This window comes from Remersonia thermophila, chromosome 1, assembly GCF_042764415.1.
Source record: "Remersonia thermophila strain ATCC 22073 chromosome 1, whole genome shotgun sequence".
In the NCBI taxonomy this organism is placed as follows: Eukaryota; Fungi; Ascomycota; class Sordariomycetes; order Sordariales; family Chaetomiaceae; genus Remersonia; species Remersonia thermophila.
The window spans coordinates 1855935-1875048 of record NC_092217.1 but is presented as its reverse complement, the minus strand read 5'-3'; the positions used below and the strand labels follow the sequence as shown (position 1 = coordinate 1875048).

General features: G+C 56.8%; 6 protein-coding genes across 6 annotated transcripts; 3 read left to right on the top strand and 3 right to left on the bottom strand.

Annotated features, from left to right (window-relative positions):
* Positions 1 to 1363: 1363 nt before the first annotated feature.
* Positions 1364 to 2701, bottom strand: VTJ83DRAFT_529 (uncharacterized protein; the record flags this gene model as incomplete). Its single annotated transcript, XM_071011873.1, has 1 exon — positions 1364 to 2701. The coding sequence occupies one exon, from the start codon at positions 2699 to 2701 to the stop codon at positions 1364 to 1366; it is 1338 nt and encodes a 445-aa protein (XP_070869882.1).
* Positions 2702 to 8859: 6158 nt separating this feature from the next.
* VTJ83DRAFT_528 (60S ribosomal protein eL36) lies at positions 8860 to 9891 on the top strand (the record flags this gene model as incomplete). The annotated part of the gene is made up of 4 exons (XM_071011862.1): positions 8860 to 8916; positions 9252 to 9352; positions 9630 to 9711; positions 9811 to 9891. 4 exons carry the CDS (start codon positions 8860 to 8862, stop codon positions 9889 to 9891), a joined length of 321 nt encoding a protein of 106 aa, XP_070869881.1.
* A 367-nt stretch (positions 9892 to 10258) lies between these two features.
* VTJ83DRAFT_527 (uncharacterized protein) lies at positions 10259 to 11818 on the bottom strand (the record flags this gene model as incomplete). Its single annotated transcript, XM_071011851.1, has 2 exons — positions 10259 to 11624; positions 11682 to 11818. The coding sequence occupies 2 exons, from the start codon at positions 11816 to 11818 to the stop codon at positions 10259 to 10261; spliced, it is 1503 nt and encodes a 500-aa protein (XP_070869880.1).
* A 970-nt stretch (positions 11819 to 12788) lies between these two features.
* On the top strand, positions 12789 to 13714 carry VTJ83DRAFT_526 (uncharacterized protein; the record flags this gene model as incomplete). The annotated part of the gene is made up of 4 exons (XM_071011840.1): positions 12789 to 12791; positions 12873 to 12891; positions 12991 to 13445; positions 13571 to 13714. The coding sequence occupies 4 exons, from the start codon at positions 12789 to 12791 to the stop codon at positions 13712 to 13714; spliced, it is 621 nt and encodes a 206-aa protein (XP_070869879.1).
* A 286-nt stretch (positions 13715 to 14000) lies between these two features.
* On the bottom strand, positions 14001 to 17146 carry VTJ83DRAFT_525 (uncharacterized protein; the record flags this gene model as incomplete). Its single annotated transcript, XM_071011829.1, has 3 exons — positions 14001 to 14100; positions 14158 to 16939; positions 17029 to 17146. The coding sequence occupies 3 exons, from the start codon at positions 17144 to 17146 to the stop codon at positions 14001 to 14003; spliced, it is 3000 nt and encodes a 999-aa protein (XP_070869878.1).
* A 1408-nt stretch (positions 17147 to 18554) lies between these two features.
* VTJ83DRAFT_524 (uncharacterized protein) lies at positions 18555 to 19022 on the top strand (the record flags this gene model as incomplete). Its single annotated transcript, XM_071011818.1, has 2 exons — positions 18555 to 18734; positions 18831 to 19022. The coding sequence occupies 2 exons, from the start codon at positions 18555 to 18557 to the stop codon at positions 19020 to 19022; spliced, it is 372 nt and encodes a 123-aa protein (XP_070869877.1).
* Positions 19023 to 19114: the final 92 nt, after the last annotated feature.

Here is a 19114-nt window from a genome sequence, read left to right as displayed (position 1 = left end):
TCTTCCCCAGCGAAGAGGCCCAGCTTGGCTCTCGTGGTCACGAGGCACGGTTCCCGCGGCGGTCCGAACCCCTTTTTGTTCTTTGGGTGGCGACGCTACGAAGGGGCAGAAGAAACACCCAAAAATGAAGCCTTCGCGGGGAGCTCCGTCGGCGCGCGCGCACGCACGCACGCACACACACCACATGGCAGGCAGCCCTGGCCCTTGACGCCCGAGTGTTGGATGAACGATGGAGAAGTGGAGTCCGCTTTGGTTGCACACGATGATGTCCCTGAATGGATCATGACCGGGAGCAAGAGAGGGACGGAAGCGGGTCCTGGGGACGCACAGCTCTCGATGGAAGCGGCTAGAATTGATGGAGGACGGGCGGCTGATGAGGCTCCCGTCGTGAGCGGCAGCCGCCCGCCTGGGCCCTCTCGCCTCGAAAACCCGGCCGCTCGTTGGGCCAAAGGGTGGGGGGGCCGGCCTTCCTCTGGGCTCATCATTCCTCGAAGCGGGGCCTCGCTGCACAGCCTCACTCGAGCCTTCATTTGGTTGCACAACCAAGGCCCGGCATCTCATCCACACGGGCCGGATCCACCAATGCTGGACCTGAGGCGTCGTTATCGCCCCCAGGCTTGCCGTCGCTATCACGGTTCGACCAGACTTCATTGCTGCTGCTGATGCTGCCTGTCTTGCTGTTCGTGTGCATGGAAATATACCTACTGCGTACGCAGTATCTGGTTCGACCATTCATTCTCCTGCCCTGCTCCGCTCCCGTCCTCATCTGATGTCCAGCCCCACCGGCAATTCCGCATCTCGATAGGAAACCGGTCACGCGCCTGACCCTCCACGGCTCTTGGTGTGAGGTTACCTAGCTTAGCGTGTGTCCGGGTCGCCGGATTGGGCTTCCAGAAGGAAGCGCTTCTCCACCGTCATCAAGTTCCAGAAGGGAAAGAGAGCCGATGAAGAAAAAAAATAGGACAACAGGGATCTGTCAAAAGAAATAACGTTAGGATTCGGGGGGGGGGGGGGGGGGGGGGACCTTTTCGCTGTGATGCTCGTTTGGGATCTCGGCTGGAGACGTTCATTTCGAGACGTTCGCTGCGACAGGTTCGCTCAAAGGAATGCTCAACGCCCGGGCAGGTTTAGAAGAGTTACTGCGTACCGCCGCCAGTCGTCACAATCGCGAATGGTTATCATTAGGTCCAGGCTTTCCGTAGGCTGTCGTTGTTAAGAATCCAGCCTCATTCCACCATACCAACCGCCCAAACTCCCAACGCCATACCATGCCATGCCATGCCATTCCATGCAAGTGGCCAGATGCTATGCTGTTCAAAAAGTGACCGTTCATGACCCGGAAAAGAAGCCTCCCAATGCCCGCTCAAAGATCCCCAAACTCGAGCCCGTCATCCGCCGGCTTGGTGAGGTTGTACTTCTCCCTTCCCCAGTCCACCGGATCTCCCCCGGGGAGACAGAGACCCAGTCTCCAAAAGTAATCCCTATGCGCAAAAAGCAGCTGCCACAGCTTCAACCTCGCCGGGAACCCTCGTGGGCCCATTTCGCCCGCCTTTTCCACCACAACCTCACCGCCATCTTCCCCTTCCTCTTCCTCGCCGCTACCGCCGCCGCCGCCTAACCACCACTTCCTCCTGCCCCTTCCCAACCACCCCATCGCCCAGCCCAGCCAATCCTCCGTCTCCGCCCCGGCCATGCACTCCGGGTCCGCATCCCCCTGACACAACCGCAAATCCTGCGGCCCGGGAGGCAGCTCCGACTTCTCAATGTACACCTCCCCGGCATGTGACCGATACCCCCACTCCGTCAGCGGCAAGAGCGGCACCGGGTCGCCCGCGTGCGTCACCCGGCGGTACGGCGCCTCCTCGCCCGGCGGGGCCGAGCCGTCGAGCCCAAACGCGCCGTCAATGTACCGCGCCAGCGCCTTGTTCCCCACGCGCGGCTCGCCAAACGTGGTGACGTAGACGTCGCGCCAGCCCAGGCCCAGGCGCAGCTCGAGCGCCGCCAGGGCCGCGACCGCGCCGCCCAGGCTGTGGCCGACCAGGTGCACGCGATAGCCCTTGTGGCGGGCGCGAGCGGCGTGCAGGGCCGGGAGGACCATGTCGCGGGCGGCGCGCCAGGACGACATGAAGCCGGTGTGGACGGTGCAGTTGGGGCAGCGGTGAGGCGGTTCCTTATCGTCGTCGTCCCCGTCCCCGTCCCCCGGATACGGCACGTACTCCTGCGGCACGGTGCTCAGGTCGACGATGGTATTGGTGATGCTGTAAGTGCCGCGGAAGGCGACAATGATTTCCCGCTCGCCCTTGCCGTCACCCCCACCGCCGCCTTCGCCGGTCCCGTGGTCGACGGCAATGTACCCGCAGCTGTCGCTCATCAGGATGCCTGTGTTCCAGGTGCGCTCTAGGTGCAGCGAGGGAAAGTCCTTGCATCGCGAGACGCACGAGAAGGGAGGCGAGATGCCCGTCGTGCCGACGCAATAGGCGATGTCGACGAGGCGGGCAGCGCGCTCGAGGGAGGCGAAGAAAGGCAGCGATACGCCTGGATTGGCCGCTTGTGGCTCCGGCGTTGGTTGGCCAGGATGGCGGTCATGATGGATGTCGTCCGGGGTTTGGAGGCGCTGTTGGGGTTCTCGGTCCAGCTGGGCGCCACTTAGTACCGGGGCGTGAAGGAGGCAGAAGAAGGTGAGTGAAGTAAAAAGGCGCATGGTTCCATGCGCATGATGGCGCCTCCAGAAACTGTCAGTTAGGTTCAAGATGATGGGAAGGATCTTGAAGAGGAGAGATTCCAAAATGCAAAGGTGATGATGCTGCACGGCCAAAAAGCGTTGAGGTCAAGTTCGCCAGTTGAATCGCGTGACCATGTTCAAGGTCATGTGCCGAGCGAGACAAGCGACCGGCCCGACGGCTGCGCCTCCGATCTCGATCCGGGAGATCTCCAACTCTTTCTTGGAAGACTCTGGCTGCCGGGAAATGGCCGAAGCAATCGGCATCAAACTCGCGAACCGCCGTTCTTGTCAGGTCCCGAGAGTGTGGAAAGTTGGAAGATGCATGGGGATTCAAGGTCTTGGCGGTCATCAACAAGGTTACAGGTTACACCCAACTAACCTCTGTGATGCGGTTGCCCCACTCTTCCAGGTCGTCAACCTTCAAGCAACCTCCTCTCAAAGCACAACCCAACTCAGTCCAGTCTTCAACCCCGCCAGCAAATAGACTTCATTGCGTATTGCATGAAAAGGCACTCTACATCTTCATTGGAGTCTCTCTAACGAACCCTTTCTCCCCTCCCCCCTTCCATTTCATTGGAAACTCCCGCTCAGTATCGCCATCCCGAAACTCATCGCTTGTCAGACTTGAGCCCCGATGATGAACGGGTGCCCTTGAGTGCCCATCTCCACTCTAACATTCCCCAAAATTAGATTTGACTCTGCGCGTCTTGATATGCCTTGATCAGATCTTCGGGAATGTCCTGGGACACCCTCTTGTCGGTAAACCGCGCCTCCATAGTGGTTGGATACGCATAGCAGCGTGTTCCCTTGGGCGTCTTCTCCTTGTGGCATTCAATCTTGTCCGGCTTGACCAGGCCAACCACGTCGTAATACGTCCTAACGTTCCTGTTAGCACGGATTAAGGCGAACATTTCGTTATATGGTTACCCGTGACTTACTCCTGGTCCTCGTTGGGACAAAGCCTCTCGTACAGGGTGAGGCTACCATTTTGGACATTCCAACCGAAGTGGATGTGCTTGTTTCTGCAAACAAAGCGACCCGGGTCCCACTCATGTGCGATGTTCATGTCCCATCCATAGCATTCAGTATGGAGGCGCGTGAAGTCATCGATCCAGCGGACGTAGCGGAAGTGGGCGAAGGTGGGAGCTCCCTCCGGAGTCCATGTCTGGAGATCGCGGATATAGAATCCGTTCTCGGGTACTTTGCATGCCTGGCACTCGTGGACTGAGTTGGTGGCATTGTGGGACGAAAGCGGATTTGCAAGGCCGCCCGTGGCGAGGCTTGCCATGGCCATGAGGGCGAGGATGAGCGGGAAGTGGAACATGCCGGTAGTGCAGTGGAATATGATGATCTTGTTCTTCTTGGAACACGGCCTGGCAACGAAAGAATAACTGGAAGAAAAGTTGGAGGTTCCGTGTCTGCAGTCATGGCGGACATGATGGAGGTTTATATACACGACTATGCGGGCATTCCGAGGCCCTTCAGAGTCAATCATCTTGCCCGCATGCATACTTTTTTTTCGTTTGGCTTTGTTTCCTGGTTTGCTGCCCAGGAAACTGGTGTCGTCCGCACACCTCAGAGAAATAGGTACTTACACAGCAAGGCATACTTGTTCTTTTGCCCTTGAATCCATACATGTGGTTGGCAAAGGGTTGGGTCTGTGGGTACCAAGGAACTTTTCCACAGTCGCGTGAAGCATAATCTGATGGAGGATCCATAAAGTAATAACCTAGGACCTCCCTTTCCATGCGGCTCACGGGACCATACAAAGGGACTTTGCGGAGCGTTCATCACTGGGAAGTTTACAACTTCTGGGCGATGACATTCCGAGGTCTATACTACAAAGAAGGTCACAAACGCACAATGCAGTGTTTACGTTGACGACAATGCTCTGATTCACATAACAAGACTCCTCTCAGACGCCATGCTTGTGTTGCAAGTGTTTCTTCAAGTTCATCCATGGCATCCTTAGATTCTTCTTCCCGTTCCACTTCTGCAGTGAAGACCTGCTGGTGCCGTGGGTGCCAATCCTTTCCATATCGGAGCGTTTGTGCCGAATTCTTGATCAAATGTTGTCCACCTCTGGCGACTCTGCCTTGTCGGTAAAGAAGCCACTGATAACATCCGTGGTTGACACACACCGCATGCCCTCAGGGTTCGTTGACTTGCAGCAGTCAAGCTTCGGCTCGACCCAGCCGATTGCATCGTAATGCATCTTCCTAGATTTCCTGTCAACATCGCTCATGACCAAGGCAGTGTGTTAACTGTGGGCAACTCACTGCTGATCCTCGAGGTAGCACAGCCTCTCGAACATAGTTAGGTTTCCCTTTCGGGCATCCCAGGTAAATTGGACGTGCCTGAAGTCGCAGAGGTAGCGAGGTAACTCCCCGTCGGAATTGATGTTGGGCTGAGTACCATTGTAGATACAGTTAACATCGAGGTGAGTGGTTTCGTCGATGTAGCGGAACTTGATGTCGGTGGGCTCATTCTCGTCCTTCGGAGTAAACACCGCGAAGCTTTGGACCGTAAAGCCGTCAGGGTAGCGGCAGAACTGAGGGACTGCGGCCGCAGCGAGGGTTGTCATTGCCGCAAGGACGAGCATGAGATTGACGGAAAACATCGTGTTAGTGTTGTTGTCGGATGAGATCTCGGAGCTGCCTGTGATGTGGTTCAAGGAGGAGTTGTAGGTTTCAGGTATCTAGCAGACATGCGGAAATCTAGGGAGAGTAAACTTTAAATCCTACCAGCCCCAAGGGTCCTTTTCAACCCATTTCCATCACGGGACCTTCCTTTCATTCTTAGTTGCGTTTTACAAAGACATGTTGGGCAACGCACCTTGAAATAAATCCAAACAAGAGGGGTTTAAACCGTTTCATGTAGGAGCAATAGAATGCATACAAAAGACATCAGCATTAGAGACTGTCGAGCTCCGAGCTCCAGCATCTTTTCGAAAGAGTCAACTGCTCAAAAAGGTTCGATTTCAAAAAGCTCACTACCAGCCCTACTTCGGCAACGGCCGAGTAGCAGCGGATGGTTACGAAGAACCCTTCGTAAATGTTTTGCTTCGACGAACCATGAGGTCAAATCCGAACCTATTTCGATTACAACGGCGAACCATGCCGAGTTTTCCTTCAATCACATTTTGACAATTCTACAAGTGCCTGATAAAACCATTTGAAGGGAGGCGGTTGGCTTTGCTCGACACAGATCAGATACGTCTCCTATGGTTACTGCTAGAGGTCGGTTCCATAACAGCGAGTGACTCCTAAAGCCTGGCCTTCCAAGGCGACCCAACTCTCTAAAGTATAAGCATGCGTTGATAAAGTGCTCGTCCAGGAGGTTGATCATCCTTTACCAGTTAGATCTGCAACTGAGACTCCATCTCGTGCCAGGACCTCGCGACGGCAGACTCATGTACATACCTATGAAGAGTATGATAATGTGACAGTCATTCAAGCCCATAGAACCGAAGGTGTATGTTACAGAAAAAGGATGATGATTGGAAATGGCGTGTTGCTGACGAGAGCTTAGGTGGAATGCAGGTCTCGGGTCTGAGCCACAAACTGGGTAGCTTATCGTACATAACTCGGTAGGGTAGATGGAGTGACTAAACACCTATGTCGGCAGATGGGTTGGGTAGCGTCAGGGATACTCAAAAACATTCTAGATCTAGGCACGTTAGATTCAAGGTATCTCCTCTATTATCCCGAAGGGAACCAAGACGGTTGGGATTACATTAATAGCAAATGTGTGCTGGGGTGCGACATGACCCTTATGAGTAATAGTAAGCCTGTGGAATACCTGTTGGCGCCGCCGGCAAATGCTATTTGCTGCAAAACAATATGCATGCTCAATGACAGAAGCAAGATACCTCATCTAATAAGGTCTAGTTGCGCTGACTGAAACGAAGGCCTACTGTTCGAAACGCAGGCCTATCTTTCACAAGCATAGCAGGGGAGTTACCAAAACCATAGTATTATCCGTCGTCAAGGAATATGGCGCGCATTGTGCAATGAAGGAACCTGATATCTTCACGGGCTTGCTCCAATTCCCAGAGTATGCCTTGTAGAATAAGGATCGGTGTAGCTATTCCGGAATCACGTCTTCGCATCCACGGTGCGCCGGCGTTCATAGGAGCAGTCGGAGGGCCAGGTTGACGGCAGGAAGCGTGGTTGGTAGCGGATCCGGCAAAGAACCTGGCAAAAGTCCAAACAATCCTAAGCCAGGACGAAGAGGTCGGGACTCCTTTTAGCCCAATGACTGTAGGCATCATGGTCTTCATGCGGAGTAGGTGAATAGGAGCTGCGAAACTCATCAGCTAACGCCGAGACACACCGGTAATCTATGATGCTGGTCGCAGTGAGTGACAATGTATTCATGTAGCACGAACCAGAAACAATTGCCTCGTCTCGCCTGTTACCTGCCAAATATGGCCGATGCACAGTTCATTTGTCTTCCAGGCACCATTTTTGTTCAGCCGATGCGGACGGGAGAATTCAGTGAATCGACGTGCCCCAGGCATGCCCAAGCTCCGTGATCACAGCTACCTGGAACTCGATCGATCTGGGCGCCTGTTACTCTGATGCCGTAGCAAAGTACAGTCTAGGCACCGCCCAAGGGACCGTTTGACATACCCACCGAGGGGAAAACTCCTGATAAGGACCTCGTAAGCCCTAGACGCTCCCAGCAAGTATTTAGTCGCTCGTTCGCGTTGGCATCTCTTTTGCTTTTCCTTCAACCAACACATCAGCAGTTCTCTCTGATCCGCCACGAGAACAGGCCTTGCCCGACCATATCTGCCATCTGACACAAATCTCGTGCCTTTGCTTATCTTAGAACATGAGGGCTCCTGAGGGTTTGGTTCTCCTCTTTTCAGTCTTTCCCTGCTTGGTTTACTCCTTGAACGTGGCCTGCGTCATATTATGGATTGAGCATACACCGCTTCGATACGCCAGCAACTATTATGATCTCGACGCCGTAACGGTTATCAATGGGGGTGCCCACAGCTTGCAGAACACCAGCATCGACCTGGCTGCCCACGCTGTGACTCAGGGGCTCAAGAACTATGTTGAAAACAGGGATCCACGGCTCATCGGGATCATCCTTGAAGTCACCTACCGTCTTGTTGCCAACAAGGCCGCAGGTATCACCAAGCTCACCGACCTCAGGGGCAAGCGCATCGGAACCATCCCGACCACTTCTGCCGAGGTCTTTGTGCATCGCCTGCTTGCGAGCGTCGGCGTATTGGATGGATACACCACGGTCTATGCTAATTACTGTATGCGCGCACCCTGTGGCGCCGACACGTTACCAGAGCGGCTTAGGAGCGGCGCCATCGATGCAATTGGTATGTGGGAAACATCGGTTGAGCTGGGAATCCGGGCATTGGGCACCGACAACGCGGCCATTTTCAAAAACGCTACAGCTTACCGTTCTGTCTACGGTCTCTACTCGACGCGGCAGAAGCTCCGCAATCCACAAACCCGCCAGAAGATTGTACGGTACGTCCGCGCCCTGAACAAAACGTACGACGTGTATAGAAATACCCCGGATAAGGTATACGATTTTGTGGCGCGTACGATCCAGGTGGATGTTCCTGTCCTTCAAAGCGTGTGGGAGGACCACGTGTGGGGGCCGGGAAAGTTGGACAAGAACCTGGTCGATTTCATCCAACTGGAAGATGAGTACCTCGCCAGAGCTGACAGGAGGAGGCCGTTTACAAAAGCGGAGTTGGAGACGTTTGTGGATGCAAGCGTGTATGAGGAAGCCATGAGGGGCTGAAAGTGCGAAACAGGTTAGAAGTCAAGAGGCGTTAGGAATCGACAATGATGTATATATATTTCGATATCGTGACTATGCAAGTCATATACTGTTGTATGTGCTCTGCTATGTCCTTGGTGCTTGTCGGTCGAGGACATTATGAAACGCCACACATTGGCCATCAAAACAAGCCACATATTCATATCTCCAGCCACCCCCACAACTTTCCCAAAAGCACAAAACCCACAGGATCCTGGTCGATTCCAAAATCAACCACATCTCCACTTTCCGCGCCAGCGACAGACCCAACGAACCGGGGACCCTTTGATAACGACGACGACAAGACCAGGCCCACCAGCGCCGATCGCCCGATAAACATGGCTGCCGAGAAGGCTGAGAAGACGGGCCTTGCCTCAGGTCTCAACAAGGGCCACGTACGTGCGGCTCCATGATACATCCCACAATCCAGAATCTCTCCCAGGTCGGTCGGACGTGTCGATCGGTGCTAGGTAGCCGTTGTTGCTCTTCCTGTTGTTCTCCAAGCCTGTATCTAGCGAGCATCTCCTCAATCCCAGTTCTGTTGTTTCCTTTTGTTTTCCCACCTCTCTCTGACTCTGTCCCCCCCCTCTCTCCATCTCTCTCTCTCTCTCTCTGGGGGAACCAACAAGGCGCGAGAAGCAGAAAAGATGGCAAATACGGCAAAGGGGAAATGGAATTCCCAACAAACCTGGATAGGCTAGCCTTTGATGGTATCTCACCCGTTTAACAGAAAACCACCGCCCGCGTCACCAAGCCGTTGCCGTCAAAGCAGAAGGGCAAGGCGAGCAAGCGGACGCAGTTTGTCCGGGGCATCGTCAGGGAGGTTGCCGGGTGAGTTTTGCAACCATCTTCCTTTCTTTTACCCAGAGGAATGAGAAATGGCACGAGGTGGATGGTCTACCGCGCTCCGACGACGGGTCGATATCCGTGGCGGTAGCGCCAATATCTCCCCGCGAGGGAGAATCGGAGAGGCGGGAGAAAGAGGAGGGACACAACACGCAAAGAAGAAGGAGGAATCAACATTGGATGCACATCCATCGCACAGCTGAGCCCTGCCCGAAATCTCCTGCTAATACCAAGCTCCCTCTTTTCTCCTTGCGACAAATAGCCTCGCCCCCTACGAGCGCCGTGTCATCGAACTTCTCCGCAACGGCAAGGACAAGCGCGCTCGCAAGTACTCCAAGCGCAAGGTATGCCCTGGCCTGAGATGCTTTACACAATCCTCCCGCGACGCCTGAGGATAAACAGCGTCGCGAATCAAGCTGACGCTTTCTTGTGCCATAATACAGCTCGGGACGTTCGGACGGGCCAAGGCCAAGGTCGAGGAGCTCCAGCGCGTTATCGTCGAGTCGAGGCGTGCCGGTCACTAAACCCACCCAGGAACTTGGGGCATGGCTCGACGGGTGGACACGGTCCTGGCTGTGGCGACAGTGTATTGTCTCATCGAGTTACAATGCTACAAAACAAAAAACTCTGAGGTATTTGATATTTTGGATACAACAATGGCATATGCCATTGGCAGTGTTCACAAGCATCGTGACATTTTCACCTGTGTGTCGGCAGAGCTTTGGTGAATTGTCGGTCGTCCATTCGATTTCTTACGGTTCAGGGGGCCGGTGTGGGTAGATGGCATGGCCTAGAAAGGATCTGGCGGTGGTTTGTGCTTGCCCTCTCCATCGTCAACCGAAACGCCCTATTTCCTTCGCAAACGAACCCAACACTACTCCATTCCTGCCATCACTTCTTCCCCAACCCCAGGAACCGACTCAACTTCTTCTTAACAGCTTCCGAGTCCATCGAGCTTCCGCCGCCCCTCCCCTTATCCTGTTTAGCCTGCTTGACCGACGGCCCAGCCACGACTTCCTCCTCCTCATCAGGCCCCTCCTTCGGGATCTCGGGAACTACAATCTCCCTCGCCTTGCTCGCCACGCTCCCTTGAAGGAACGGCTCGCGCCGCACGGTGGGTGGGACATCCTCCTCCCACAACAGGTGCAGCATTTCGCGGCCCTTGAGCCTGTATCCTGCGATCAACCTCTTGTCGTCTTCGTGAATCACCGTCTTGGGCCCGGGCAAGATGAGCTTGAAGCGCGCTTCCGGGTGGCTCATGACACCGCGGATGGCCTGATACAGAAACGCGCCCGTCTTCTCTGGCGTAAGAGTCCACACGGCCGAGGTCTGGTCGGGGAAGCGGATCTTGACTTCGACCTTGGTGATTTGGGCGAGCTTGGCGGCTTCCTCGGCCGCTTCGGCAGCGAGTTCTTCGTCCGATTTGAGTCGAGTGTTTTGCGCTCGTTTTTGCAGCTGTTGCTGACGGAGCTGAGCGTGGGCGATGGTGGGTTCGTAGATGGAATCGTCTTCTTGGATGTGCGCGGCGACGGGGGTTGCCGAGGAGGGAGCCGAGAAGATGTTGGTGGGCTGGAGAGGATCGATAATCGCAGGCGTAGAAGCAGGAGAGAGGGGGGAGTCAACGTCCATGGCCTCGCTGCCCCCTGTACTCGGTTTCCCGCCTGTGCTTGGTTCCTGCTCGTCATTGGTGCTAGTTGCTGCCGCAGGTTCTGACCGCGACGTTTCTGCCGAGAGCGCGGTGTGTGTCGGAGTCTTATCGGTACCTGAGCTGGACGGCGGCTGCGTCTTTTCCACGGCTGGTGCTTGGTCGGGCTCGACATCCTTTAGGTACTGGCCGATTTCTTGCATCGCATCGTAGAGGGTCTTTTCGCTTTGTTTGAACGAAACCCTCAATACCATGCTGCCAGAGTTGACACCACACTGGGACAGCGTTTTCTGCAGGTCTTCCAAAGCAGAGTACTCGCGGCCCATAATGTTCACCACAGGGGCTTCGTAGTAGAGCTGACCAGTGTTCGTGCCGACGGGCACTCCCCTCCCTGTGATGATCAGGCTCTTCTCGGCGGTTTCAAATTGGCGCATGACTTGCCACAGGGTCATGTCGCTCGGGAGCTTTTTGACATAGCGCTGACCGTTCACGTCGAGGGCAATTGATACGATGGAGGCGCTCTTGGACTTTTGCACGAGCTCGAGTTTGGCGCCAGGACCTAGGCCCGATGTCCGAAACGGTCCAGACAGGTCGACCAGCTTCTGCTTGTACCTGCACCCACGTCATTAGCTAGTGCCAGAAAACGATGGCGGAGGGGTTCCAACTTACTTGAGCTCATACTTGTCGCTGTTCAGATTCAGCTTCTTGCAAGCTTCGCCTAGCACGTCGACCATATATGTGCCTGGTGTGACCTTGACTTTGGCTCGCCTCAGGTCACTTGCGACGACCTCCACGTGTGTGGACATTGCGGTAGGAGGGGGGGGGGGGGGGGGTTGGTGTTGGAGGAAAGGCAATGGGGTTCTCGTAAGGTTCAATATCGAGCGCTACGAAATGAGAAGGATGGCGTAGAGACGACGAGCCGTTCGTCTTTCCAGACAAGCAGTATTTTTTTTTTTGATAGGTATGTTTGGGTGACCTAGCACAGAAGGGAGGTCAAGCTCGATGGTAAACACCGGGACGCCTTGTTGGAGCAGGGGATAGACCGAGATGCAGACGGCGGGGATGGGGACGGCGGCGGCGGCCGGCGGGGGAGAGGTTCGGCGACCGTGCTTGAAGCTCCAGCCGTTAGGAAGGACGATCAATAGATGGCTATTTCACAGGGCCCGGGATTGCGTTGCCAAAACCGTAGACGTCCCGCTGACTTGAAGTCAAGGGCATCGAACTTGGTGGAACGCAACAGACAAGTCGTCATTCGCGTTGGCCTGGAGCTGGCCGTCCACCTTGATGGTTGGAGCCTGGGTTGACGCTCCCATGGAGGGGCAGCCCCACACAGCCAGGCGGGCCCACAATCATCATACCGCCTTCCAATCCTGGGATCCCAGCACCGGGACCTCCAGGCGGGAGAGCCGCGCCAGCTGCTTCAGCCTGTTAGCTGCTGGAGCTCCAACGCAACGGAACCCCATCGCGACCAGAGAGGCTGCAGTTGTTGTTCAGGCCGGCACCAAACAACCTGGAGAACGACCCGAATCATCTTCCACATCGGACCTCTTTTGCAACAAGCGCCAACCACGCCGAGACTCCCCTTCGCCGACCGATCCCAAGGCCCTCCCCAGCGACCCGGAACCATTCATCGGCGTTCCCACCACCTCGAGGCCACCCCAACCCGTCACCTACCTACCCACCTACCTACCTACTACCCGACCCCAGTGAGAGCACCGCTTTCCTAGACCATCACAACCGCCGTCTACAGCACATCCGCAACCGCACATCTCCAAGATGGTATGTTCCGCATTCCACCGGCAATCATGCTCCTCCCTGTGCCCGACGACGGACTTGCCCGCTAACCATCGTCACGAACAGCCATCCCCCTTCTCAATAAGTACGAAACCACCACCTCTCCGTCTCCTCCCCATCCTCTTCTTCTCCTGACCGCTTGGACGATCAATGCTCACACGCCCCTCCCCCACCCCCTCCACAGACGGCGGCGCCTGCGTTGCCATGGTCGGCAAGGACTGCGTGGCCATCGCCTGCGACCTGCGCCTCGGCCTGCAGGCCCTCACCGTCTCCAACAACTTCCCCAAGATCTTCCAGTACGGCGACCACGTCTTCCTCGGCCTGACGGGCCTCGCCACCGACGTGACCACCGTGTCGGACCTGTTCCGGTACAAGGTCAACATGTACCGCCTCCGGGAGGAGCGGCACATCGCCCCGCGCACGTTTGCCAACCTCGTCAGCAGCTCGCTTTACGAGCGCCGCTTCGGCCCCTGGTTCGTCAGCCCCGTGGTGGCCGGGCTGGAGCCCAAGACGGGCAAGCCCTTCATCTGCGGGTTCGATTCCATCGGGTGCATCGACTTTGCAAAGGACTTTATCGTGAGCGGGACGGCGACGGATCAATTGTTTGGCATGTGCGAGAGTCTGTGGGAGCCGGATTTGGTGAGCTTGTCCCTTTGCTTGACCGTCGTTTTCTTTCCTTCACTTTCGTTATGATGATGACGGTGATGGCGACGCCTGTTGGCCTGGCTGGGATGCCTGCATGCTTGCTGACACGCTTACCCCAGGGCCCGGATGAGCTCTTCGAGACCATCTCACAGGCGCTGCTCAACGCTGTCGACCGCGATGCCCTGTCCGGCTGGGGTGCCCACGTCTACATCATTGAAAAGGACAAGGTGACGAAGCGGCTGTTGAAGGGGCGGCAGGATTAGACGGGTGTGTCGGCGTTTTTTGGAGGGGGAGGGGTGGACGGCATGAGACCCTTGGGCGGGCAGGTCGGGCTGGGTGGATATGAGCATGCGTATGCCATACACATCGCGAGACGGTGATCAATTTCAAATCAACAACATGACAAGAAAGCACCCGCCTGACAAGCATGCATCGTGTGGTCTCGCTCTAGAGAAATCAACCCAGGGTATGTATTGTTGTTATAGTATACAATGTCCAAGTGGCCCGCCATGGAAAGCGTCTCTATATGTACGCCAGGCATAGTCTACTCTACTGCTCCTTCTTCGCCTTGGGCACCGTGGTCTTCGTGCTCGTGGTGCTCTGGATGAAGAACGCCCGCTCGATGGACTTGAGACCCTCATCGATGAGACTGAACTATGGTTAGCAAACGTCAAGACAAAAAGGGAGAAGGGCACGGGGTGCTCACATGACGGGCGCGCTGATGGCCAGCACCGCCTTCCACTCGGCCCAGTTGAGCGGCAGGATCGAAAAGAGCGTCTGCAAGAACGGGATGTAGAGCAGGGCAAAGTGCAGGGCCATGGAGAGCGCGATCGCGTAGACCAGGACCATGTTCTTCCAGATGGGCAGCGTCAAGAGCGACTCGCTCGACGAGAGGGCGTTCATGGCATTGAACATCTCAATCACGACCAGGATCGACAGCGACACGGTCGACCCGGACTTGGCCATGTCGTTGGTGAACATAGCGCACCCAATCTCTGGGAAGTCTACAGCGCAGCGGTGGAAGTTGGACAGCTGATGAAAGCTGATCTGCGGCCCGCCCGAGTAAAACATGAACCACCAAGCATATCCCGCGACGGTGGCCAGCCCGACGTAGGTGCCGATGACCAGGTACCGGAAGAAGAGCCACCCCCCGATGAGCGCCTCGTCGCGCTTGCGCGGCTGGCGGCGCATGATGTCGTTGTCAGGCGGGTTGAAGGACAGCGCCGTGGCGGGCAGGCCGTCCGTCACCAGGTTGACCCAGAGGAGCTGGACCGGGATCAGCGCCTCGGGCATGCCCAGCGCGGCGGTCAGGAAGATGGACACCACCTCGCCAATGTTGGACGAGATCAGATACCGTATGAACTGCTGCGTGTTGTTGTAGATGGACCGGCCCTCCTCGATGGCGACGCCAATGGTGGCAAAGTTGTCGTCGGCGAGGACCATGTCGGCGGCGAGCTTGGAGACGTCGGTACCGGAGCCCATGGCCACGCCAATGTCGGCCTTCTTGAGCGCGGGGGCGTCGTTGACGCCGTCGCCAGTCATGGCAACCACCTCGCCGAGGGATTGAAGAAGGTCCACCAGCTTCGACTTGTGGGCGGGCTCGACCCGCGAGAACAACGAGGCGTTCTTGGCTGCCTCGAGCTGCTCGGCCGGGCTGAGACTATCGAATTCGCGGCCGGTGAAGCTCTTGCCGGTCAGGTCCTCGTCGGGACCGAACACGCCAATCTGACGGCAGATCGTCTCGGCCGTGTTGCGGTTATCGCCCGTGACGACGATGACGCGGATGCCCGCGTCCTTGCACTTCTGGATGGCAGCGGGCACCTCGGGGCGCGGAGGATCCAGCATGCCGACGAGACCAAGAAGGGTGAGGTTCTGCTCCAGAGCGGCATAGTCGGCGGTAGACTTGGCAGTGCGAAGCAAGGGGTCATTCGGGACCTGATCGCGGCGAGCCAGAGCCATGACACGCAGGCCCTGGTTTCCGTAATTGACCACCTCCTTCAGCAAAAGATTGAGCATCTTGAGATCCAGAGGGACCTTCTTGCCGTCACGCCCAAGCAGCGCGTGGGTGCAGCGCTCGATGATGGACTCGGGCGCCCCCTTGACGAAGAGCTCCTGCTTGTTCCCGGCCTGGACCAGAACCGACATGCTCTTGCGGTCGCGGGAGAACTCGTAGGTGGCCAGGCGCTTGTACTGTTTCTCATACCAGGCGCTGGCGTAGTGCACGCGATCCTGAGGTTGGGCGCTCTCGGGCGCACAGGGACCAATCTTCTCCACCATGACACGGAGGGCACCCTCGGTCGGCTCGCCAACGTTGGTGTAGGTGGCCGAGTGCGGGTGATAGTCGAGACGCGCGTCGTTGCAGAGAGCGGCCACCTCGGTCATCTGGCGGACCGTGGCAGAATCCTGGGCGAGGTCCACGATCACCTTGCCGTTGTGCTTGATGTCGCCACGAGGATCAAACGTGGTGCCCTCTACTTCCAGCTCCTCGAGGCCAGTCCCGTCGCCGCTCAGATAGACGATCTTGTTCACGCTCATCTGGTTCGTGGTCAAGGTGCCCGTCTTGTCGGAGCAGATGACGCTGCAGCTTCCGAGCGTCTCGACCGAAGGCAAGCTGCGGACCACCGCGTTCTTGGCCGCCATCTTGCGGGTTCCCAAGGCGAGGCAGGTGGTAATTACGACGGCCAGACCCTCCGGGATGGCGGCGACGCCGAGCGAGACGGCGATCTTGAGGTAGTAGATGGCACCCTTGGTCCAGTTTCCGTGGCTGGGGTCACTGAAGTGAGGGATGTTGATGAGCCAGACGAGCACGCAGATGACGGTGATGGCCTTGGCGAGACGGTCGCCAAAGTCGTTGAGCTTCTGCTTCAAGGGCGTGGGCTCCGAGATCTGGGCCGTGATGCTCTCGTGGATATCTCCAATGGCCGTCTTGGAGCCGGTGAGCACCACCACGGCCTTGGCGTGGCCAGTAACAACGGTGGTGCCCGAGAAGAGCATGTTGACCTGGTCCTGGAGCACGGCCTTGTCTTCGCCGACCACGGCGCGGCAGTCCTTGCCGACGCTTTCGCTTTCGCCGGTGAGGATCGCCTGGTCGACGGCGAAGGTGTTGCTCTCGATGGCGATGAGCCGGCAATCGGCCGGGACGCGGGCGCCCACGGCAACGTCGACGATGTCTCCGGGAACGAGGTCTTCGGCCTTGACGCGGTGGATCTGGCCATTGCGCAGCACGTTGGCCTCGTTGGCCGAGTACTCCTGCAGGGCGGCGATGGCCTTCTCGGCGCTGCTCTCCTGCGACACTCCGACGACGGCATTGAGGATCAGGATGGCGAGGATGACAATTGGGTCGACGAAGGCGCTCCATCCGCCTTCTTCCTCGAAGAGCGCAAGGACGAACGAGACGGCGGCGGACCCGAGCAGGATCAGGACCAGCTGGTCTTTGAACTGCTCCAGGATGAGCTCCCAGAGAGGGGTTGGGGGTTCTTCGGGGATCGCTGGTCCAGGGGAGAAAGAGAGGGATGTCAGCCAAGAGGGACAGGAGAACCGTAAGAAGGACCCAACGGAGGCAGGGTGCCAGGCATACCATTCTTCCCGTACTTGGCTCGTAGGCTCTCAACTTGATCGTCCGTCAGCCCCGTATTCGGATTCACGTCAAAGGCGCCGAGCACCTCATCGATGGGCTTCGCAAAGGCGTTTTCCATTGTGTGCGGGCGTCGGGGGCCCCCGGGGGGCAGCAGGGCGCTGTCGACTTCGCAAACTCGGGAAGAAGCCGCTCCTGTCAACGAAGGACAAAATCGACCGTCCAAAAGATTGGATTGATCCTGCAGATCCACCACGTGCAGCGTTCCGTATGCAAGAAACGAGAGCAATTATGTCAAGACCATGGGGGAAAGGGAGCCCAATGAGCGTATTTGGCGAGAAAAGACGTTGACGTGAGAGAGTGGAATGGGATTTGGAAACAGGATTTCGGCCCTCAACCTCTGCTCTGGGAAATGTCCATGTGCGACGACGTGTCCAATTTGAGAAATCCGAATCGCCGCCCGGCAACCTACGGCACTTTCCTAGAGGGGTGCTGACAAGAGGTCCACCTTTCCCCGGCTAGGCCGGCCCTGTAAGGAACCTTGCCGCATCAGGCACGGCGCATCGGGCTCGGCTAAGTGCCGACCTCCGTTTCGCAGGTCAGGTACTCTGTGTGCTTTACTGTAGTACACGGTACCTATTACCCATGCTGTACCGGTTGTCTACTTACAGGGCTTCCAGACAACTTAACCACGTGAACGTTCGGACGAAGCCAGATCACCTACACCGTACGTGATATTCACAACTCCCTGCGATGCCTCGCGAGACATGGATATCTCACAAAGCCACAGGCGCCCCCCTCTCAAGGATGCAAGCTCAACATGACGGTGTCGTGGGGGTTCTGGAACATTCCGAGTGGACTACGTCCCTCGAGCCAGTGGAAGGGGGAGGGCCGAGCTCGAGACTTGAGACAGAGACATTCAACACAACACGGGCACCCCCAAGAATGATCAACGCTCCCGATAACTAACAGGTAAGGCATCTGCGATCTGAGACGTATAGTGGTGATACGTGCCTGGGTGCTTGTGTAGTTGCATCCGTTGTCACTTTCATAATCTCGCGGATCCTGTGAAATTCATCTTGGAAGCCTGGCATTTCATACCACATCCAGCCGGAACGGACATGGACGCTGTCCCTGCAGAACCAACCTTGCATCATTCAGCGCATCTCAGCTGTGTGACATGGACGGACTGCTTCTGCAGGTCGCCAACGCAAAAGAGCCATTGACCCCAAAGCAGACATGACTGCGAGGAGCTCGCTGCCAGCCAAGCGTTGCCCCACCATGGAACCCCACCCGACCTTGCGAAGGGGACCTGACCTGTGGACCTGCGCGCAGGAAGTCAACAACACCGGACTAGACCCAATCTCAGCCAGGAGTCAGCCCGATTGCAGGCCATGCATTAGGCACCCGCTCTGTACCTAGACAAATAAGTCACTGAGATCCTCACCCCTCAAGAGCTGGCCAGGCCACCTGTTTCTTTCTCATACCTCTCTTCTTGATATCCCCTGCAGCGCAGCGTCATCGTCACCATGGCTCCCCCGACCCAGCTCACCATCGCCACGCAGGCCGTCAACCGCCTCGTCAAGGAGGAGGCCTACTACCACAAGGAGCAGGCCAGCCAGGAGAAGCGCATTCAAAAGCTGGAGGAGGACATTCAGAACAACAGCCCGGATCTCGACAGCAACGCCGAGTACATTCTGAAGCAGGAGGTACGCGCACCGTGGACCAAGCTCATGCTATATGGCCTTTCGCCTCGCCTGTTTGCCTGTCATGACGTTACGCAACGACCCTAATTCTTGTGTTAGAAACAAGCACTGGAAGAGACCAAGGCCGTCTTTGAGCCTCTGAGGAGAAAGATCGCCGACGCCGTGGATAAGCTGGAGGAGCAGATTGCCATCACCGAGAGCGAGGGCAGCGGGTCGGAGGAGGAGCTGAAGAAGGCAAAGGAGGCGGTCGAGACGGGGAAAAAGATTGCGCAACAGGAGAACGGCGCGTGATTCGGCTGAAGTTGGCCAGCCGGAGAAGTGTCGTCGGGTTCATTAATAGAGGGAGCAACAACGCCCCGTGAATACCTCTAGCTCTACAGCCA